The sequence below is a fragment of the Phyllopteryx taeniolatus genome, chromosome 14 (assembly GCF_024500385.1).
Source record: "Phyllopteryx taeniolatus isolate TA_2022b chromosome 14, UOR_Ptae_1.2, whole genome shotgun sequence".
In the NCBI taxonomy this organism is placed as follows: domain Eukaryota; kingdom Metazoa; phylum Chordata; class Actinopteri; order Syngnathiformes; family Syngnathidae; genus Phyllopteryx; species Phyllopteryx taeniolatus.
The window spans coordinates 15,518,818-15,540,405 of record NC_084515.1 but is presented as its reverse complement, the minus strand read 5'-3'; the positions used below and the strand labels follow the sequence as shown (position 1 = coordinate 15,540,405).

The following is a 21,588-nucleotide window of genomic DNA, read 5'->3' as shown; positions in this document are numbered from 1 at the left end:
ACAAAAACATCTGATGAACGTGGGTTGTTTTTGGTCAAAATAAAACTTGAGTTCACAAGTTCACAGCCGACTCTTGGCGAATGGCAGACTACACCCTGGACAGGTTGCCAGTTAATCCCAGGGCACATAGAGACAGAAGGACTAAATAGTGTTCTTATTTACTTGCAGATATTAACGGGCGAAGACTGGAATGATGTGATGTACAACGGGATTCGCTCGCAAGGAGGCGTGCAGTACGGGATGTGGTCGTCCATCTACTTCATCGTGCTCACGCTGTTTGGAAACTGTATCCTGGAATAACACGTGTCACTCAGCTTTTGCATGCAAGTGTGAAGAGTTGGTGTTCCAATGAATTTAGAGGGTAACAGCTTTAATCTTTTCTTTTTGGGAAAGTACAACATCAATAGTTTGTCTTCTCTTTGTGTGTTTGTCTATTAAAAAAAACACCCAAAATGGCATTTATTATTGCGTTGTGGCTATCTGAAGAGCGCGGGAGATGATGTTTAAATGCCGCTGGAAGTTTTTTTTTCTTCTATGGAGCAAATATGCCAACTCGTGGCTGTGAGCAGCATAGGACATTAGCGCCATACTTCATGCTGAGATCTTCCAGCAATGCTCTGGTGCTGCATATTTGACGCATGGTTGCTTCTCTCACCATGATCTCGCCTTTGTTTTTTTTTTTTGCAGGAAAAAGTCAAATTTTCCTGAAGCAATTAAGTGCTTGGGTTGAGAATAGCAATAACACGCTTTCGGAATTGCGGGGCTGAGCAAAAAACTCGGTAAACAAACTGGAAAACAGAAACCCTTTTTTTAAACGGAGATGTACTGTGAGTCAGCAACAAATGAGCAGATACACTGGTGAGGACAGGACAGTAAATGATGCAAATAAGTCAGCGCCGTTTGTTCTTGACTTCCTCTTTGTCAGACACACTCCTCAATGTCTTTTTGGCCATCGCTGTGGATAATCTGGCCAATGCGCAGGAACTGACGAAGGTTGGATGTTCAACTCTGCATCTCCACATTTTACTGTTCTTGAATTGCCCCTGTGGACGGTCGGCGCGTCCCTCTAATCAAACGACGTGTCTGATCGCTTTGCTATAGGATGAAGAGGAGGAAGAGGAGTTCTTCAACCAACGGTATGCCAGAGGCAGAGATGGCTTAATATCTGAGTAAGTTAAGGGTTAATGTAAACATATGACCATGCCGGGATGAGAACATTTATTTGAAAACAAAACCAAAAAATGTAATTTTCTACATTTGAGATGTTCCAAATGGACCCTGAACACCACAGTGTCCCACTAGAACTCACTGAATTCTAACAGAATATGCTAATTGAATGACAGGGAGAAAGTAGTAGGGTTCAGCTACAATGACAGTTTCAGTCTAAACTGTCTGTGCAATGACTTCTTCAGATTCTTCTTCTTCGCCACTATTCTGTCGGCTCTTTGCTCTGCGATTGGTCATGAACCTCTGGCCCGGCAGTAACCCGGTGGCTCATGATCTCGTCTAGTCACACCGGAAGGTATTTAGCCAGTCTGTGTGGCTCTAGTGGACACTTTGTAAGCGAGACATCCCAGTAATGATTGCGGCATGACAGAGGAAATACACGATGAAGCTTGTGCCTATTAATCAATCAATCAATCATGATTCAATAAAATCAATACAAATAAACAGTGTCTCATCCGAGCATGGACATGGCTTGCTCAAGGGCTGTGCTCATTAGTTTTGCATGTTTTTATCGTAGTGATTCGCAAATCGGTACCAAATATTTGTGTGCATCAACAGTATGGAAACTCAAATGCAGAGCCTTAAAAAAATGTGACATATTTGTTTTTTTTAAAATAACTTCACATTGATTGATTGACATTAATTGAACTTGTTTTTACAGTTTAAAGAATTAGTCGTTTTTCATTTACTACATATAGCTGTTGTCTAATACATTATGAAATATTTAGATTTTTGATTTTTATTTATTGTAAAAAAATAGAAATAGTGAAAGTTGTTTTATGTTATATTTGAATATGTATTTACAATTCCTTTTGGATGTTTTATGACTACGTTTGTTTTAGTTTTTTTACTGTAATAATTACATAACCCTCTGAATTGAACAATACAAAATGTAAATTGACTACTTCTGAATTTTTCGTATATACATTAGCATTTTCTTCCTCCTTTTTTTTCTTGTGTTGTAATCAATATTGTCTGAAACCAGTATTTAAAGTCTGCATGTTGATTTTTGCACTGTGTTAAAATAATGTTGTTTATAATTCAGTAAAATTCAAATATTCCAGATTTGTAGGTAATAAAGTATCAAACAATAATCAAACAAACCCCACTCTAAAGTCAAACAACTGCAGTATATCTGCATACACTGGTAAGATTCTCCTCACCGTGTCATTTGTTTGTTGGACGTACTGCATAGATGACTTTGCTGTGTTTTAATGTGTTTTGCTGTTCCATCATGTCGTCTCGTTTTATGCCTGTTGTAAAGTGGCACTGGCCAAAATGACATTTGGTCCCCATGGAAATCATTTCACCTTAAATGCTATGATTATTACGTGGGTTAATTGAAATGCATACATCTGCTGTAGTCATTAGAAGCATGTCATTAAAACCTGTGTAAACTTGCACATCATTAATTGGGGGGTTGCATTTTGGACTGTGTCACCACTGTTCTGTGTATGTTGTAAAACTAATGTCTTGTTTTCAAATCATCACTCATTTATTACATGGACAACAACAGAATCAGAATAACAGTAAGTAAAACTGTATGCATCTGTCTTCTGTAAAAATGTCTCCCTCAAACACTTGTTGAGATTGTGTTCTTTAGATTTGACACTATGCTTTTGTGTTAATCCTGCACTTTCCCTTTTGTGGTCTTGTGGGTTTTTTCACTTATTATCTCTCAGGTAACCTCATGTTTTCTTCTTTTTTGGATGCCTTTATTCCTTTAGCTTGGACAATTTCACGTATTTTTCCCATTTCTTTTAGAGTCACAGAAAAGGCCTAATCTTTTCTGGCAAGTTTCAGTTGTTCTAGCATTATTTATTATTATTTTTTGGTTTGTTTTATTGCATATCTGGTATGCTACATGAATATTAGTCTGAATGTGTTTTTTCCACCAGTGAGGCAATAGTTTGACCTTTTGGAAAATGTGCTTGCTTTTAGTGAATCGTGACAAGTCGAATGTGTTCTGAAGCCTGTTAGCTTAGCATGGGGAAACAACTAGCGAGACTTCGCTCATTCAAACAACACATTCTGGTTTTTCCTAAGGACTCACCAATAGTGAATTGAGGAAGTCATTCAACGTTAGCAATCATGTAACATTTGCGTTTGAGGCAGAAGCTGGCTAGCTGTTTCTCTCTACAACTGTTTATGCTGTGCTTGGCTAAGCTACGCTAAGTTTAAGCATTGTAGTTTCAGTAGATAATTGATGTCTTCTCACTCAACTGTCCAAAATGTCAAACTAGTCCTTCAAAATTGTGTTGGTTGCTGCCAAATATCGATGCTGTGTTTATTGTGCTCTTTAGTGGCAGAAGAAGACCCTACCTATACAGGAAACGCGCCATCCACCGAGGTCGACCTACGTTCCCCGACGAGGCGGACGGAGCGATGGCAGCCGCGGATGAGCAGCCCCTAAACAGCTCCAACGCCTTCGCCAACCGCCGTGAGAGACGGAGAAAAGTCAACATGTCCGTGTGGGAGCAGAGAGCCAATCAGCTGCGAAAACGCCGCCAGATGGCTAGCAGGGAGGAGCTCTTCAGCGGCCCCACCGAGGACACCATCGAAACCCCCAGTACCCACCACGTGCCCGCGCTCTCCTCAGAAGCCAGCCCGGCCCACCTGCCCGAGTCCCCCGCGTCCGTGGGGATGCCCTTGCCTGAACCGCCAATGTCCATAACTATCCCCATACCTGAGCCCCCGGTGGCCGAGCCTTTGGTCAACCTCTCTGAGGAGAAAACGGGTGGCGCTAACCACCGAACAACAGGCGGGGGCCGGCACAGAATGGCCCGCAAGTTCAGGCCCGGTCAAGGGCCAGAGGAAGGGGCCAGACACCGACGCCACCGTCACCGCGACACTCGTGCCGAGGCCAAGAGCCTGGACTGTACGCATGCGCCACACGATGTGCCGCTGGTCAAGCGCTCACTCAGTCAAGAGAGGAGGATCCTGGACGAGAGGGAGGAGCATGAGGAGAAAGCTGAGGCAGAGGGCCAGGTCCAGGACAATTCTGGAATGTGTATCGTCAACCCGTATGCAGACATTGGAGAAGATGGAAGGTAGACTGTCAGAAAAAGGGTGCCTTTAAAGGGTTTTCTCACTTGTGTGTTACCCCCTTAGGAAACCTGTACTCCCTAGAGAAGATACCTTTACTTTATTAGGAAGGACCTGTCTTCCGTTGGGAAGACACCTGTGCTCCCTTGGGGAGTGATTTATACTCTCTTGGGAAGATACCTGTATTTCCTTAGGATACTTGCGCTCACTTGAAGGATACCTGCACTCCCTTGGGAAGATACATGTAGTCCTTTGGGAAGACACATGTTCTCCCTTGTGAAGACACCTGTACTTCCTTAGGAGACTTGTGCTCCCTTGAAGGATACCTGCACTCCCATGGGGAGATACCTGTAGTCCTTTGGGAACACACCTGTATTCCCTTAGGAAGATACCTGTATTCCCTTGGGGAGTTACCAATACCCCCTTTGGGAAGTAGGGTTAGGGTTAGGCACCTTTGTTTTCCAGTAAAAGGTTACAGTTAAGAGCACCTTTTGGGAAAGGTACCTGTACTCCACTGGGAAGGGTTGGGTTATTTTTTTTGTACCTTTTTTTGACAGTGTAAGGTTTTCAAAAGAAGTCCTTTGATTATATATCTACCAACTTGTATTTGTCTCCTGCCTCAGGATGTCCGATATTCCCGAACCTCCTCAGTGCGAGCGGCTTCTGGATTGTCCAACCATCCCAGTGGAGACGGCTCTGGAGGCCACGGAGTACACCGTGTGCACCCTTGAAGCTGAGAAATGTTCGGGCTCCCTCCACCGCGACAAGTCCAATCCAGAAGGATGCGTGGCCATTGAGATGTCCGCACAACCGCTGCTGGAGTTGACACCCATGACAGGTAGTCTCGGACGTTCTCAGGCTGATACAAAGATCCTTGTCGCATCAATTCCGACTAAAACCTTCTGGCTTGTAGTGAACAGTAAAGAGTTGGAGGCCTATCATTCTGAGCAGAGAGACAAAGACGAAGACACAGAAGAAGAGGAACCTCCTATTCCTCCCAAACCTGTAGCTCCGGACAGTATGTTCCTCTTCAAGGCCTCCAACCCGTAAGATAATAAAAGGTCCTACTTCTTGCATGAAACAAAACGCAACTCCTTGTCATTCCTTTGTTTGGTCCACAGGATCAGAAGGATTTGCCATTACATTGTCACCATACGTTACTTCGAGATGACCATCCTACTCGTGATTGTGGCGAGTAGCATCGCGCTGGCCGCTGAAGACCCCGTGTCCACCAGTTCGGAAAGAAACAAGGTACGAAAAGGTTCTTGAGGTCGGTCGTTTTGCTCATTGTGTGCAAGTGTATGCAATGGCCGGTTGGCTCTAAAACACAATCTTTATGTGAACACTTTATTTTTTGACAGTTTAAAAAGGTGACTTTCAAAAGCTCCTGTTAATCCTATAAATTCAACCTGACAGACAAGCCGCGTGTCGCCCTAGTGGTTAGTCCGTCTGCCTCACAGCTGAGGTGTTGTGGCTTCGAATCTCGGCCCTCCTGTGTGGAGTTTGTTCTGCCCCTTTCAACCACTTGCTCGCACATTCCAAAAACATTGTTAGGTTCACTAAAGACTCAAAATCAGGGTTGTCAAACTCATTGTAGTTCAAGGGCCACATAAAGCGTAAGTTGATGTCAAAGGGGCAGGACCACTAAAATCTTAACATACCCGATATAATAATAAGTAACAATAAGTTATTCTTTTGTTTGAATCCAAAATAAATCAAATACATTGGAAAAATCTATACATTTAATGACATTTTTTAAATCAACCAAAAACAACCTCAGATTTCTGGAGAATATTTTGTTTCAGTTTGTCATCTATGTTTGCATAATAACTAATCACAGTGATTGTATTTTAAGGCGCAAACTTTAAGTCACATGTATTTAGACCTGAAAAATATAGTATTCCACTTTAATATTGATTCAATTTACGAAGACCTAGGAATTATTACCATTCTACTTTTTACAGGAGCATAAAAATTCTCAAAATTATCCTTCGTCCCCACCACCGCAATGTCTTTTGTATTTTTTTTACTTTCAAATTCATCCCACGGGACGAATTGCAACCCCTAGCAGGCCAGTTTTGGCCCGCAGGCCGTATGTTTGACACCACTGCTCTAAATTGTCCATAGGTGTGAATGTGAGTGTGAAGGATTGATTTTCTATATGTGCCCTGCAACCCTAATTATGACTTAAGTGGTGTATGTAGATCACACACACACGCACGCGCACACATACACACACTAGTCGCACAATTTACGTCTTGCCCTTCAAACGCTGCAGATACAAGTGCATTAATGATCCTAACTAGCCATTAAACCATTAATAAATCACCCTTTTTGTGACATCTTACAGAAGCGTAGCATTTTTTCAGCAAGGAAGGGGATGGGAATGCAGACGCCATCATCATTTTCACTGTCCTACTAAAAAAAAAAAAAAAAAAAAAAAACATCCATGTTTTAACTGGATACAATATACACCAATGAGCTTGTTTGTATTAAAAAAAAAAACATGTCTTTGTGCTTTTTAATTCAGGTCCTGCGTTATTTTGATTATGTCTTCACCGGGGTGTTCACCTTTGAAATGATCATCAAGGTAGGCGCCCGACAGCACCATTCACTACCGGGAAAACGTCACCGTGACGTGACGTGCTTCAAATTGCGTGTCTGTCCATTGAAGATGATCGATCAGGGCCTCATCCTGCACGACGGCTCCTACTTCCGAGACATGTGGAACATCCTGGACTTCATCGTGGTGGTGGGGGCGCTCATTGCCTTCGCTCTGACGTGAGTCACCCTATAAACGCCCGTCTGCCAGTGACTAACACGCTGGCTGACTCACTGCCAGGCATCAATCACCGTGCACTCTAGTTACTGTGTATATCACTTTTCACTGCATTGTGCCTCAATGATGCCGGAAACAAAAAAGCTATATTTCTGTTTAATTGTATTGTGTCATGACTTTACACTACAGTCTGTTGTCTCTCAGTGTAACAAATAACCTTTTTGAAGTGTTTTGCCTTTTGTTGTTAATTTCTCTGTTGTGACTTTATAGCTGTGACTCTTCCAGCTCACAGTGTCTCTCTCCTTATGCCTCCGCCCTCTTTTTCTCTGTTGTTCCTGTGGATTTTGTCTCTGTGGGGGCAACCAGGAATGTGATGGGGTAAACATTTAATTATGTCACACTAAACTTTCACTGTCATATACCTTGGTTTGTCTTTTTTTTCTTTTTTTTTTGGGTTTAAATCAGTTTTCCCTCACTATATCGCAGTTCACCTATTGTGGATTCAGGTTTTTTTTTTTGGTCCATATTCATATCGTGCATAATTCACCATATTGTGGGAGTGTATGTTGTAATTTTGCGGGTGGTATAATAGATGCTTCGTATCCTAAAACATCAAAACTGTTAAAAAAAAAAAATGAAGGGGAAATTCATGAAAACATATTACAAGAAATAAAATGTACAGTGTACAGTGCGACTCTACATTAATGTATGTTTAAGAATTTACAGTAAAAGGTGTTTAAGAGTATAGAAAGTATTTATGAGTATGGTAGAGGTTAATTGGGGTACGGGGAAGCGGTTCATCCAACTTTGTGGTCGCTACTTTGCAGATTTCACTTATTGCGGGGAAGGTCCAGAACTTAACCGGCGTGGTAAATGAGGGATTACTGTTCACCGATACAATTGGTTAATATTATTCCAAAACAGTCTCTGTACTAATAAAGGCCTGCCACTATCGGCAGTTGCGTGAATAGACACCCAAAACTGTCATTTACGCAAAAACATTGTGCGCTTCATCCATCCATCCATCCATCCATCCATCCATTTTCTGTACCGCTTTATCCTCACTAGGGTTGCGGGCGTACTGGAGCCTATCCCAGCTATCTTCGGGCGAGAGGCGCGGGACACCCTGAACTGGTCGCCAGCCAATCGCAGGGCACATATAAACAAACAACCATGCGCGCACACATTCACTTCTATGGACAATTTAGTGTCCTCAATTAACCTACCATGCATGTTTTTGGGATGTGGGAGGAAACCGGAGTGCCCGGAGAAAACCCACGCAGGCCAGGAGAACATGCAAACTCCACACAGGCTGTGCCGGGATTTGAACTCCGGTCCTCAGAACTGTGAGGCAGATGTGCTAACCAGTCGATCACCGTGCCGCCGTTGTGCGCTTCATTGTCTTTAAAATGTGTTTTTTTTTTACTCCTGGTATTCATGTGGTGGTGCACTAGTTAAAAACTGCCCAAACTTGACCCTAAAGATCACATTTTGACACATTGAACAGAAACAACAAAGGTCGTGACATCAAGACCATCAAGTCCCTTCGCGTTCTGAGAGTCCTGCGGCCGCTCAAGACCATCAAGAGGCTTCCGAAACTCAAGGTAAACATCTCTTTAAAAATATAGACTACCTTGATCAACCATTTAGTTTCCTCTTTCTCGTTCTCTCCTCTCTCGCTCTCTTTGCAGGCCGTGTTCGACTGCGTGGTGACGTCCCTGAAGAACGTCTTCAACATCCTCATCGTGTACCAGCTCTTCATGTTCATCTTCGCCGTCATCGCCGTGCAGCTCTTCAAGGGCAAGTTCTTCTACTGCACCGACAGCTCCATGAACACGGAGAAGGAGTGCCAGTAAGTGCACACGACAAGACCACCACTCAAAACCAATTGTCTTTGGGGTTTTTTTTGTCTTCATCTTTTAATCGTACAGCATAACGAATTGAGTTGGTTAACGCAACGCTTGTGTGGAATGGAGGAGACAAGCATTGTCAGTGTGACTATAATCGGTGCCCGGGGGTTGTTTTGATATGCTTTTACGTATCGAACCAGCATTATTAGTCTTTCTCAAGATTTATGATACTGATCTCTGAGGATTGTACATTAAAGAAAGTATACATGTGTGCACCACAGAGGCTACTACATCGACTACACCAGAGACAAGAAGGAAGTGAAGAGGAGAGAGTGGAAGCGACACGAATTCCACTACGACAACGTGTGCTGGGCCCTCCTCACTCTCTTCACCGTCTCCACCGGCGAGGGATGGCCTCAGTCAGTGACTTTGGTAGTACAAATGTGACATTGCCTTTTCAAACGAACAATCAAAAAGAGTTGGATTTGTCTTCCCTGGCAGGGTGTTGCAGCACTCAACCGACGTGACGGAGGAGAGCATGGGGCCGAGTCGAGGCAACCGCATGGAGATGTCTGTTTTCTACGTGGTGTACTTTGTGGTCTTCCCCTTCTTCTTTGTCAACATATTCGTGGCTCTGATCATCATCACCTTCCAGGAGCAGGGCGACAAGATGATTCAGGAGTGCAGTCTGGAGAAGAATGAGGTGCGGCTCTGTCGCATCACCACACACACACACACACACACACACACACAACATCCTAACCGTTTTTGTTTTTTTTTAATGTGAGAGACACCAGACATGCCAAATCCCCATGTGCGTGCTTACCGCTTTTATAGCGTTTGGTATAGCCCAGATGATCATCATTGCACACCACACCTGTTTGCCATATGTCTATTTGCAAGCATAAATATTTAACTAAGTTAACGTTCACAAAGTATCAGTCCAACGCTTTTCTGAGCTGAAAATCACTTGCCACACTACAAACCACAGGATAATCGCTCAGGATCATTTTAAGATGCATTCAGTAATCAGTCCTTTGCTGGATTTAAAGGCAATGTGTGTACCACGCCTAAGTCTTCAAGCACGTGTTCCTTTTATTTTTGAATTGATTTTTGTATTTTTTTGTCTCTTTCAGAGGGCCTGCATTGACTTTACCATCAGCGCCAAGCCCATGACGCGCTACATGCCCCAGAACAGGCAAACCTTCCAGTACAAGCTGTGGCACTTTGTGGCCTCGCCCTCTTTCGAGTACACCGTGCTGGTGATGATCGCCCTCAACACGGTGGTCCTCATGATGAAGGTAAAACTTGAGTCCAATTGTATTTCTAATTACTCAACAGCAGAGAATACAAGTATATAAGAAATGTCTGGGTTTTTTTTTAAAAAAATTTATAAATAATTTGTGATACTTCATCAATTAAGTGATGTAATATACTGCATATTACAACACAGTTATAATGTGATATACAATATTGTATTATACATTATGTGTTGGATTTATCTTACCCAACATTATAAAAAATAGACACAAAAGGAATGAAGACGCTGGTTTCTTTTTCTCATGAGGAGGGCGCATTGTAATATTATATGGGTATATTTTGATATTTGCCAGTATCATGAAATTAGTAAACATTTAGCAGTTATTAGACAGAATATTTTATGTTTCCAAATCTCTTACTATAAAAATATGCTGTTGGTTTTTTTTTACATATTGAAAATGATACTTTATTAATATCTGTACATGTATATTATAATCATATCATATCGTGAAATAATATAGACTGTGACTATGACTTGAACAAAATTGTCAGAATCAGTTAATCATTTATTTAATTTAAAGGATTTGAGAGGAGCCCTTTATGAGTGCAAATGCATTTTCATGCAAATATTTTTGTAATTTATATATATTTTTTACAAATGTATAAAAATATGTGGCACACAAATATTGCTACATATTGTATTGCAGTGCTATAATAATCAGTCATTCACACTGTCATAATGTAACTTATCTCATAATTTAATTTATGTCATAATTTACCAGCATATATATATATATATATATATATCTATATCATGAGTATTACATTGTAATAATTATGTTATTACTCGGGTAAATTGTTATGGTTTTGCAGTTTCATGACATAAATCATAATGCACACTCCCGATCCTAGCGAGAAAAAGGGGTACGGAAAATGGATGGATGAATGAGGACTTCAACAACACCCCTGTGTTAATTTGATAATGACATCTTCTTTGATGGACATTCACCAATAATTGAAGTCCTTTTGAATTTGTTTCTTCAGTACCACTCGGCCCCCACAGCCTATGACACTGTCCTGAAGCACCTCAACACAGCCTTCACCGTCCTCTTCTCCCTGGAGTGCATTCTCAAGATCATGGCGTTTGGTTTTGTGGTGAGGAAAAACACGCAATGTCACAAACGTTTCTTGCTGAACTAATAAGTAATGTGTTCGTGTATGATCGTGCCGTCATTTTACTTCCCGCAGAATTATTTCCGAGACACCTGGAATATTTTTGACTTTATCACAGTGCTTGGCAGCATCACTGAGATCGTTGTGGATTTACAGGTGGAGCAGAAACTCTCAAAATATGTATACTATTATGGTCAAGGCAGAATTTGGAATAACATCTGTTATGTTCTTCTCCGGTCCAGTCGATGAACTCCATCAACATGAGCTTCCTAAAGCTCTTCCGAACAGCCCGCTTGATCAAGCTGCTGAGGCAGGGTTACACCATTCGCATCCTGCTATGGACCTTCGTTCAGTCTTTCAAGGTCGGAAATCTTGATCTCCCCCAAGAAGCTTATGTATTTGTTTTCAACAGTGTGTGTTTGTTTTGCTTCTTCAGTCAGGAATTTGAAGGTGTAATTAGTTGTGTAGTGGATCACATAACTGATTTTAACGCAGCAGCCTGAGGTGTTCTGGTTGGTAATTCAGACCTTTGATCCAGCCTGCCACGCAATTCTAAAAAACACATAAAATCTCAGAGAACAACAAGGCCCAAAAACATTTAACGCACAAATGCTCCTTTGTAAGCTGTTAAAATCCTGGATCACGCTAATTAAATATGCAGATAGCAAAGCGTAAGGTTTAGGTTCTGAAGGAGACATAGTATGCATTGGTTTCACCAACATTTTACAACATTTTCCCAGTGTCTTAATAACGATTCTGTGACCCCCAAGGATCAATAATTATATCACACCCTGTTTCTTGTCTTGCTGAAATTAACCTAATTGAGAGGGCGGCCCTGTCTAAAAAAAAAAAAAAAAAAAAAAGGGGATTCGTTTTATTTGTGGAGGCATCACTTCAAGACTCAGAGCGTTTCTCATCCAAACAGAACGGAACGTGTTTCCCCTGTGCAAGTAAATTCTGACTGTGCCGTCCACATGAATGCCGACACGGCGTAAAATATAGAAAGTGAAATTACGATACAAAGCAAAAACCTAATAGAAATAGCGGCATCACAACGGAAAAATAAAGGAGTATAGCGGTTGCATGAGAGAAGTACAATCTATGGTCTAGATCTGTCTAAAGCTCAGTGCAGCTCTGCTTACCATCTGACTTTGAACTGATCGCAGGGGTGTCGCACCCACGGGGGCTGTGGGACTTTCTGCATGATAGTGGTTCACACAGCACAGGTGGCTGTCACTTGAAAGTGGCTCTGGATCTTCGCTCAGCCTAGCTGCTCATGTCATGGGCAGAGAAACTCGGCGGTGTGGGTGGGGTTATGATGTCAAGTTGCTTTATAAAATTGAAGGTGATCATTTCTGGGCTTGGTTTCCAACAGGCACTTCCTTACGTCTGCCTGCTCATCGCCATGCTTTTCTTCATATACGCCATCATCGGAATGCAGGTAAGGTCTCCAGTTTGCTCTCTTCTGTGGAACGTGCGAAGTCGAACTATTTGGAGTGCGTCAAAAATTGTCTGGAAGTATTGTATGCCTCAAATTTCAAATCATGTCTGGAGTTCAAACAGTCATCGTGTCCCACATAAGAAAATCTCGTGAGACTTGAGCAGGGTTTTTTTTCCCCCCCGTGATGCCACGACAGACATTTTGAGGAGAACCTACTATCTGCTACCCAGTACAATTGACTAATTATCAATTGCATACAACATTTATTTTACCAAGCAGATGCCAGCCTAAATGTGGCTTAAAGCATAATGGCTAGTGACAGTTGTATGGCAGGTGTGAATTTGAAGATGCTACTTAAAACAAATCAGGGAACAAGTTAATAAAGGTTTTACAATAGATCACATTATTTATTATTATTTCCTCTGGGAATTCTTTTAATTAGAGCAACTTGGAAGTCAACAAGCATGACACAGCGGACTGGTACCGTACTGTATTTTGTTGTTATGGTGTAACAATGATATCACGTGCGTTCCGCAGGTGTTCGGAAACATCAAGCTGAATGACGAGAGCCACATCAATCAGCACAACAACTTCAAGACTTTTTTCGGCGCGCTCATGCTGCTTTTCAGGTGGGCCTTACACAGCAGCGTTAGCTAGCGCATGTTGATGTTCACTGTCATGCAAATAAGCCGCTCGCTGGTCTTTAAACCGTCAGGAGTGCGACGGGGGAGTCCTGGCAGGAGATCATGCTTTCCTGTCTGTCGGGTCAGGGGTGCGAGCCCGACCCCTCCATCGCCCCCTTCACCTTGTCTCCGGACCACGAGGGGGGCTGCGGCACCGACTTTGCATACTGCTACTTTGTCTCCTTCATCTTCTTCAGCTCCTTCCTGGTCAGGAGTCAAACCGCACTTAAATGACGACGTTTTTCTCGGGTTTTTAAATGCACTTTGTCACTTGCAGATGTTGAATTTGTTCGTGGCTGTCATTATGGATAACTTTGAGTACCTGACACGAGACTCCTCAATCCTCGGACCGCATCACCTGGACGAGTTTGTCAGGATCTGGGGGGAATACGATCGTCTGGCATGGTGAGAGTCGATCTCAATTCTTTTCTCTTTTTTTTTCCAGCCAGTTTAGTCAGTCAATTAAAGGCCAAATTCAGGAAATTATTTTTAACTTTCCCACTCTTCCTACTATTTCTTTTAAAGAAGCATTACAAATCAGTAAAATACTTTCTTCTTATTATTTATTTACTTGTTTATATTTTTGGTATTTTTCATTTTAATTTGGAATCTTTTTTTATGTTACAATTGAGTAAAATGCTTTTTTTTTTTAGTTATGCTCTTTATTTTGAAATAAATAACATTATATAATGAAGGCCGAATCCAATGAGTTATTTCAACTTTCTTTCTAATGAGTTATTTACTTAATTGTATATTTTTCCTCAATCTAATGAGATACAATACCAGAGCAAAGATTTTAACTCGAAATAAAATCTATCAGAAGGCCTATTTTTTTTTAAATTGCATCTCTCAGTACTAAGGACTTTGATCAAATTGGTTAATTATTGATATTTAAAAAAAAAAATTTTAACAGCATGGCCCTCTACACTACTGAGTATAACTATACCAGTATTGCCATAATTGCTCTCTGTTTCTCCAGGAGAGGGTAGCAGATAACCAAAGAAACGATACCGAATAGTGATGCCTTCAAACTCGCGTCAAAGTCACTGAAATTGCACTTATTTTCTTTTTCTGTTCTTCTTCTTGCATATTGCACCATGAAGTGGGCGCATCCACTACACCGCCATGTATGAGATGTTAACACACATGTCTCCTCCCCTGGGCCTGGGCAAAAAATGCCCTGCCAAGATCGCTTATAAGGTAACAAGAGTGAACAGGAAGGCTTTTAAGGCACAAAGCAGGTATAATGCCAGCGTTTCTTTTATTGTCACACAGAGGCTGGTGCTGATGAACATGCCGGTGGACGAGGACATGACGGTGCACTTCACCTCCACGCTCTTGTCGCTCATACGCACGGCACTGGACATCAAAATAGCCCGAGGTAAGGATCAGATGCATTTGCGCTTTGTCCGCGTGGGCTGGGCAAACTTTGACAAGAGCCACATTTAATTTATAAAAGATGGGTCAGGTCAGTCATATATTAAGGCAAAACAAGTTCAAATGTGTGTGCAAAATATTTATTTATTTGAAATATTTTATTACCATTTTTAGTTGTTATTTATAATAGATTGTATTATTATTAAATTATTTAACCAATGATTTAATTTAAAAAATAATAAATAAATGTTGAATGTAAATGTAAAATGATTTATTTTACTTATAAATTTATTTTATTTACAATCAATTCTTTTTAAAAATGAATGAGATACATGGATAACAAAAAATATAAAATTAATAAATACATTTTAACAAACCAATTTTTTGGGGGGGGGAGGGGAAAATAATGCTGAACTAATGCAAGAAATACAACAGGACTCCTGTACAGCTTGACAAACGAGATACAAGAGCTGTATCAAAACATTTTAAAAAATGCAAAAAAAAAAGCTTACCTTAACTAACAGTATTAAATTTACCATAGTAGATTATAATGTCTTTAGTCTTGATAAAGAAGCAGTGTGTGTGTGTGTGTGTGTGTGTGTGTGTGTGTGTGGGTGGGGGTGGGTGTCACAGGTGGCGAGGACCGCATCGCCTTGGATGTGGAACTGCAAAAGGAGATCAGCATCATCTGGCCCTACCTGCCCCAGAAGAACCTGGACCTTCTGGTTCCCATCAACAAAGGTGAGGCCTCTGCGCTGATGGCCAAGCAGCTGTGTTAGCGTTAGCATTAGCATTGACTTGACTGGCTTTTGCAGACACGGACATGACGGTGGGGAAGATCTACGCCTCCATGATGATCATGGACTACTTCAAGCAGAACAAGGCCAAGAAGCTGCGGCAAAAGCTGGAAGCTCAGGTCAGACCGACGAGATTGCGACGTGTACAACTGTATTTCAGAATCAAATACAAATAAAGATGTTCTTGTTGTTTTTACATTTAGAAGAGCAACCTGATCTTCAAGCGTCTGGATGCGTCCACCCTCCCTGAGGACATTCTGTCCAACGCGCAGCCTCTGGCCATGATGGCCCACAGCGCTGGATCCGCCCTGTCAGTTTATTTCTACTTGAATTGCGCATGTATGCACCTTTTTACGTGTTTTTATTATTATTATTTGTTATATGCCCATTCCCCATGCAGGACACGAGGGGGTTTTGTGGCCTTGAGTCCCATTTCACCACAGGAGCTGTTTCTGCAGTCCATAAACTCAGACACGGATGCTGGTCAGCAACAGAACCTGGTAAGCAAACAGTAAATGTTCAGACTGTAATGTGTGATGATGACCGCAAACGTTTTTCACTTACACTACAGTGGAACCTCCAGAGTTGACCAAGTTAGAGTTCAACTCAATTTTTCTGGACAAATATGCCTCAGAATCCCCCCAAAATGTTATTGTCATGCAAATTCAGCTCAGGGAGAATCTACACTGTAAAAATCCAAAATCTTACCTTGTGATTTTAACTTATTTCTAGTAAAAACATCTTAATGTACTGATTCTAAGACAGTTTTGACTTATAGTCGACATTTTCAGCAAGGGAAAAAGAGGTCCATTATATCATTTTAAAAATAATAATCTTAGATGTCCTTTCACCTGGTTTGCGAGATAATTTGGGTTGAAAATGCCCAGAATGTCCCTTTTCAAGCTATTCTTTTTCACCTGGCAGTTGAGATTTCTCATTAATATGTGACATGTGGAAACCTTTTTGTCTGATTGGATCGCTCATCTTCTCAATTTAAATATAGAAAACAACTTCACTCTGATTGACCGTTGGCAATATTTCGGTGGCCAAACATTCATTGTGAACCCGCGTTTGGATCATTCGACGTGGGGTCTTACTATTATCGCGAAGCAGAATTTACCAAGCGTTACTACTCACAACCCCACATTTATATAAATACGCAATGTTTTGAGACAAATATAAAAAAGTGTGATTTTTATTTTTTATTTTTCAGCATTAAAATTGCTGAGTTGAAATTCTGGTCCATGCAGTTTTACTGAATTTTAGTCACAGTATATCGTACAATGTTTAGCTTATTTTTACACTTGTATGTTTCCAAAGGTTGAAATGTTAATTTAAAAATTGCTTGTAGATTTAATAAAGAGTTTATGATGGTGACAATTGAATGAAAATGACTTCATGTTCACATTTTGGATGAGAAAAATTGTTTTGAAAGTAAAACTAACTGGAAGTCAACCAGCATAATTGAACGGACTTTGTTTCCACTTTGGAGGTTCCACAAAACCTGGACAAAATAACAAGGACACATTTCTATTGTAATCTGGTAGAAATTCTTCCCATAAGAGGAAAATCTGTTAGTCACAGTCCACATTTTCTTCCATTTTTACTTTCAATGTGTCCCAATACGTTTGTCCCTACACTGTAGTTTCCATTCAAGAAAGCATTCCACACTTGCAATTCCTTGTCACTGGCTGCATTAGTTCCAAACTTCTTTCTCACGCCACTGTAGAACATTTCTTCTGGAGTCTTCTACTGTAGTGGGAGAAAAGACAAGTCTGTTGTTCATGTCAGTTATCTCCACACTGTCAGGTTTAGTGGGTTACAGATGAGAGGAGCTTGTCGGCGCTGTGGACGGATGTCCTTTTGTGTGTGTGTGTGTGTGTGTGTGTGTGTGTGTGTGTGGCTCTCAAGCATGACGGCTCAAATATGGATCCCATCTTTCCCTGTGACGCATCTCTCTTCCTGTCGTTAACTCGCCTGTCCCCCGGCTGGACTAAAGCGCCGGTGATAGTGGCGCGATAGATGATCGAGGCAGGTCCTCCTCCTCTGTCTTTGCTCACCCAGGTGGGCGAGTGCCGTTCGGGGATTCCGCTAGGGAGGGGCCTGTGCGTGCGGGCCTCCTCCGTGCCGCGCCTGGCTGTAGAGTGGCAGGTACACACTTCCTGCATGATACGGTCTCCTATGTGTGCTGGACTTTCCCCAGCGGCTGCATGGGCGACATTGCGACAGTACTTTTTTTGTCCTTATGGGCCACTCCAACAAGCGCAAGTTTTTGACTTTGATGCTTTGGAATTCTGATGAAGGCTTACCGGTAATTGTCAGAAACGTGGCTGTGGGTCACTGCTCTCCTAAAGTCAGGAGGGGCCTGCATGGTTCCTATGGATGCTTGGTCGCTTTTGGAATTTCTAATGTCTTACAGGTCTGAAAGGTTGTTACAGTATTTTCTTTGGAGGGTACTGAACCGCATTATGTTTCTTTAAAGCATAACTACATATATTGTGATAAAGTAATATCATACTTATCATGGACATCTTCATCAAAATGTGTGGTTGTTTTTTGTTTTTTGTTTTTTTTATCACAGCTGTAAGGGTAAAGAAATGCTGGAAAATGTCTCCTAAAAGTGGACAAAATGATCCCAGTAAAAAAAAATAATAATAATAATAAAAATGGATATCTGATATAATAGTTTGTTGGTTAGATGGAGCTGTAACACAAACCATATTAACATAAACAAAAATGTTATATTTTCCTTTCATTTTTTTGTCTTCCTTTCCTATTTGGAAAAACACCATTGTGTTTGTTTATAGCATAATACAATTGTATTTTGTTGTGTTTAAAAAAAAAAGGGTACTTTTTAAGATGTTTTTAAAACAAAAGCAATTGGTGGGTGAATTGCGATGTATTGTGATAAAGTAAAACAAATCTTTCGAAAAAGAATTTGAATAACTGATTAATTTAATTGTGATTTATTGTAATTAAAGAAACAAATATTAATATTTTTGTAATGAATAAAAAAATATGAATTTAAACTAGGTGTACTGTGACAGAATACAAATAACATCATATTTTTTAATAAAGATATAACTAAATTGCTTCATTTGAATATCTGAAAAGGTGCATGAACCCAGAGGCTTAACCTTTCTTACTGAAGCATGCAAATAAAAGCTCCTAACTTTAATGATCTGAATGTAATGTGGGTTTTTTTTGTTTTGTTTTTGTTTTTTTGTTTTGTTATTATCCAGACGGAGGGTGCCTGTGGATCAATGAAGCGTTCCGCCTCTTCCGCATCAGACCAACACGTCAACGGTCTTTGGCAGGAAGAGAAAAGTCCCGAGCGCTTTTACCGACCTCGTCACAAGAGCTACAAGGCGGCAGGTCAGCCGGCAAATCGCATTGTCCTCCATCTGTCGTCTGCCATATTTTTAGTACAGGGGCTGATCATCGTCATTTCCGTCTCTCTGGCCAGTGTCTCGGTCCGAGCACTGGCAGCGGGGCGAGCGGGACCGAGGCCGGTCCAAGGAGCGTTGCCACCTTCTCTCTCCGGGCGCGTCGCGCTGCAACTCGGAGGAGCGCAGCTTGCAGCCGTCGCGTTCCTCCAGCGTGGAGAGGACACGGCACCGAGAAAAACAGGTACAAAATAAATAGATAATGTTGTTGATAACCAGGCAAAAACGGATTGGGACAGCTGGCAATTTTCAGATAGTAAGTGGTCAAGTCCAACCCCTGATCGATTCGTTAATCGATTGCTCAGTGGTAAGGTAATGGCGACCATTTTATTGACGACAGAATGGGCCGCAATGTGTTAAGCGCCGCTCTACCACTTGCTTACCACAGCATGACTGACTGACTGATTGTTGTTCGAACCATCCTTAGGGTAACAGCTCAGACAGTCCCGTGCCCTCCACATCGGAGTCCAGCACCCCCAGTGTCCGACGACCTTCATCGCAGACCCCCACCCGCTCTCGTCCTCACATCTCCTACTCACCGCTCGTGTGTCGCGCCGACCCTTCCGTCGGCGAGGACGACGAGACGGAGAACGCCGGGCGGGACCGGGAGGCCGTCGGCGACGAGCGAGGGGGCGAGGCGGGCCTGCACCCGTCACCTCTGCGCCGCTATCCCTCCGAGCCCTTCCTGGCCTCGCAGGAGGAGGACCACAGCCCCGATCCCACCGGCCCCATGGAGACGTTGACCTTCGAGGCGGCCGTGGCCTGCAGCCTGGGACGCTCAAACACCGTCAGCTCTGCCCGCCCGCGCTTGCGGACCGGCTGGCAGGTCCCCAACGGACACTTTCGCAAGCGTCTGGCGCAGACGGCCTCAGTGGCGGGCAACGACCCGCTCAGCGACACCGAGGAGGATGACCGCTGCTAGGGACAAAGACACAGCGACTCTTTGCTGTCAACATTTTAAAACACAAGTTGACAGCAACAAAGAAAAACTTCTTCCTGAAACTGTCCTTGCCAATTCACATCAAACAATTACTATTTAAAAAGCAAAAAAAAAAAAAAAAAAGGTCTACTTCCTGCCTTCTACTTGATGAGAGAGGAACAATTGTTCATTGGAAGCAGCCACAGGATGAAAGGATAGTAAAGTGGGGTAAACACATATGATTTTTGTTCATAAATAGTAAACGTATTTAACATTTAGAATTGTCGGCCCCGACCGTTTTCCCAGCAGCTTGGGGAGAAAATCCACTCAGCCCGATTGTACAGTAGTTAACGCGTGTACCCCGCTTAAAAATACAGTGCTGGGCAAAAGTTGAAATAGCGCATTAGCCTCATTTCACACAGCAACACGGTATCCCACGACTTTGTTCTGCCGTGGTGCATGGGGCTCGGAAAAACCTATAACATTTTGGTGAGGGTCTGGCTAAAGGTCCGGCTACTATTTTCTACACATTTTAAAGCATCAATGGAGCAGTCCACCCCCAAGAATCATAATGGCACCTCCCGTCTGTTTGCCATGCTCCGCGAACCAGAAGGCGGCCTAACTCACAAATGGACAACAGATAAATTTTTTTGTTAGTTTCGTTTTTCATTTTTGTTGGTTTTGGTGGTGGTTTATGCTCAATCTACTGACATTGTACCAATACAATATGGTCATTATAGCATTTCTAAACAGGAAACCTAATGGCGACCACAGTACTGTACAATGAATCAAATGATAGCCATTAGATGATTTAGTGTTGCTCATTGCAGTGTTTAAGTTTAGTGTGAATATGTAACTACATTTTCCTATCAATGACTTTTCTGTAAATACATTGTGACCATCACAGCATCCACACAAAGAAACTAACAACTTTTCCATGTATGGATCACCGAACAACAGAAGTGCTGGATTTTATTTATTTATATTTTTTAAATACACTATGAATGGATCTGCATGGGGGGTGTCATTTTTTTCTTTTCATCTAATTCATAACTTGTGAGATAAGAATGCACCTGTAGAATAATAGAAAACATGCTTCTTTGTCATTTCAACCAGCTAAATTAACCTTTAAAATCTTTCTTCTATATCATTCCTGTTTAATGTTTTTGCCAGTCGACAGACACCCTTTACAGATGGGAGCAATGTAATCTATCAGGAACACCATCGACACTTTATATCAGTTGATCATTTTTTACCTTGTGAATATTCAAAATAGAAACCAGTGCAGACAGTGACTGTAGAGACACATCACTACACGTTTCTCTACTACTTACTAATAATGTACAGAGGCTCTTTGTAACGTTTAGGAGAAAATAAATCAATCGTAAAAAGGCTGACAATCACGAACCCCACCCCCCAAAAAAGATTTGCTTCATGAGTTCCTGGAAAGAAAATACAAACAAAATTTGTAAGTGTATAATAGCTGTATATACAAATAAATGTGTCCCAACTCCACACTGTTATTGAGTGTGCATTTATTGAGCTCTGCACAACTGAACAACTCATTCAAAACATTCGTTTTTATAAATGT

At 41.7% G+C, this 21,588-nt stretch overlaps 1 protein-coding gene across 2 annotated transcripts in view; it reads left to right on the top strand.

Annotated features, from left to right (window-relative positions):
* LOC133488846 (voltage-dependent R-type calcium channel subunit alpha-1E-like) overlaps nucleotides 1–21,512 on the top strand; it is a 51,894-nt gene extending 30,382 nt beyond the window's left edge. The window contains exons 17-47 of one of the 2 annotated variants that reach the window (XM_061797277.1): nucleotides 169–286; nucleotides 926–993; nucleotides 1,102–1,169; nucleotides 3,531–4,277; nucleotides 4,896–5,110; nucleotides 5,186–5,318; nucleotides 5,394–5,523; nucleotides 6,803–6,862; nucleotides 6,947–7,053; nucleotides 8,559–8,655; nucleotides 8,743–8,903; nucleotides 9,183–9,320; nucleotides 9,403–9,604; nucleotides 10,038–10,202; nucleotides 11,206–11,316; nucleotides 11,410–11,490; nucleotides 11,577–11,696; nucleotides 12,710–12,775; nucleotides 13,313–13,404; nucleotides 13,491–13,665; nucleotides 13,736–13,863; nucleotides 14,562–14,658; nucleotides 14,734–14,839; nucleotides 15,469–15,576; nucleotides 15,651–15,751; nucleotides 15,836–15,942; nucleotides 16,033–16,132; nucleotides 17,697–17,783; nucleotides 18,875–19,007; nucleotides 19,099–19,262; nucleotides 19,506–21,512. In XM_061797277.1, coding sequence (XP_061653261.1) covers nucleotides 169–286; nucleotides 926–993; nucleotides 1,102–1,169; nucleotides 3,531–4,277; nucleotides 4,896–5,110; nucleotides 5,186–5,318; nucleotides 5,394–5,523; nucleotides 6,803–6,862; nucleotides 6,947–7,053; nucleotides 8,559–8,655; nucleotides 8,743–8,903; nucleotides 9,183–9,320; nucleotides 9,403–9,604; nucleotides 10,038–10,202; nucleotides 11,206–11,316; nucleotides 11,410–11,490; nucleotides 11,577–11,696; nucleotides 12,710–12,775; nucleotides 13,313–13,404; nucleotides 13,491–13,665; nucleotides 13,736–13,863; nucleotides 14,562–14,658; nucleotides 14,734–14,839; nucleotides 15,469–15,576; nucleotides 15,651–15,751; nucleotides 15,836–15,942; nucleotides 16,033–16,132; nucleotides 17,697–17,783; nucleotides 18,875–19,007; nucleotides 19,099–19,262; nucleotides 19,506–20,000 — 4,680 coding nt within the window. In that variant the 3' untranslated portion in view covers nucleotides 20,001–21,512. The remainder of the gene's footprint in view (nucleotides 1–168; nucleotides 287–925; nucleotides 994–1,101; nucleotides 1,170–3,530; nucleotides 4,278–4,895; nucleotides 5,111–5,185; nucleotides 5,319–5,393; nucleotides 5,524–6,802; nucleotides 6,863–6,946; nucleotides 7,054–8,558; nucleotides 8,656–8,742; nucleotides 8,904–9,182; nucleotides 9,321–9,402; nucleotides 9,605–10,037; nucleotides 10,203–11,205; nucleotides 11,317–11,409; nucleotides 11,491–11,576; nucleotides 11,697–12,709; nucleotides 12,776–13,312; nucleotides 13,405–13,490; nucleotides 13,666–13,735; nucleotides 13,864–14,561; nucleotides 14,659–14,733; nucleotides 14,840–15,468; nucleotides 15,577–15,650; nucleotides 15,752–15,835; nucleotides 15,943–16,032; nucleotides 16,133–17,696; nucleotides 17,784–18,874; nucleotides 19,008–19,098; nucleotides 19,263–19,505) is intronic. The other variant, XM_061797278.1, reaches the window with a different exon arrangement.
* The last annotated feature ends 76 nt before the right edge of the window (nucleotides 21,513–21,588 follow it).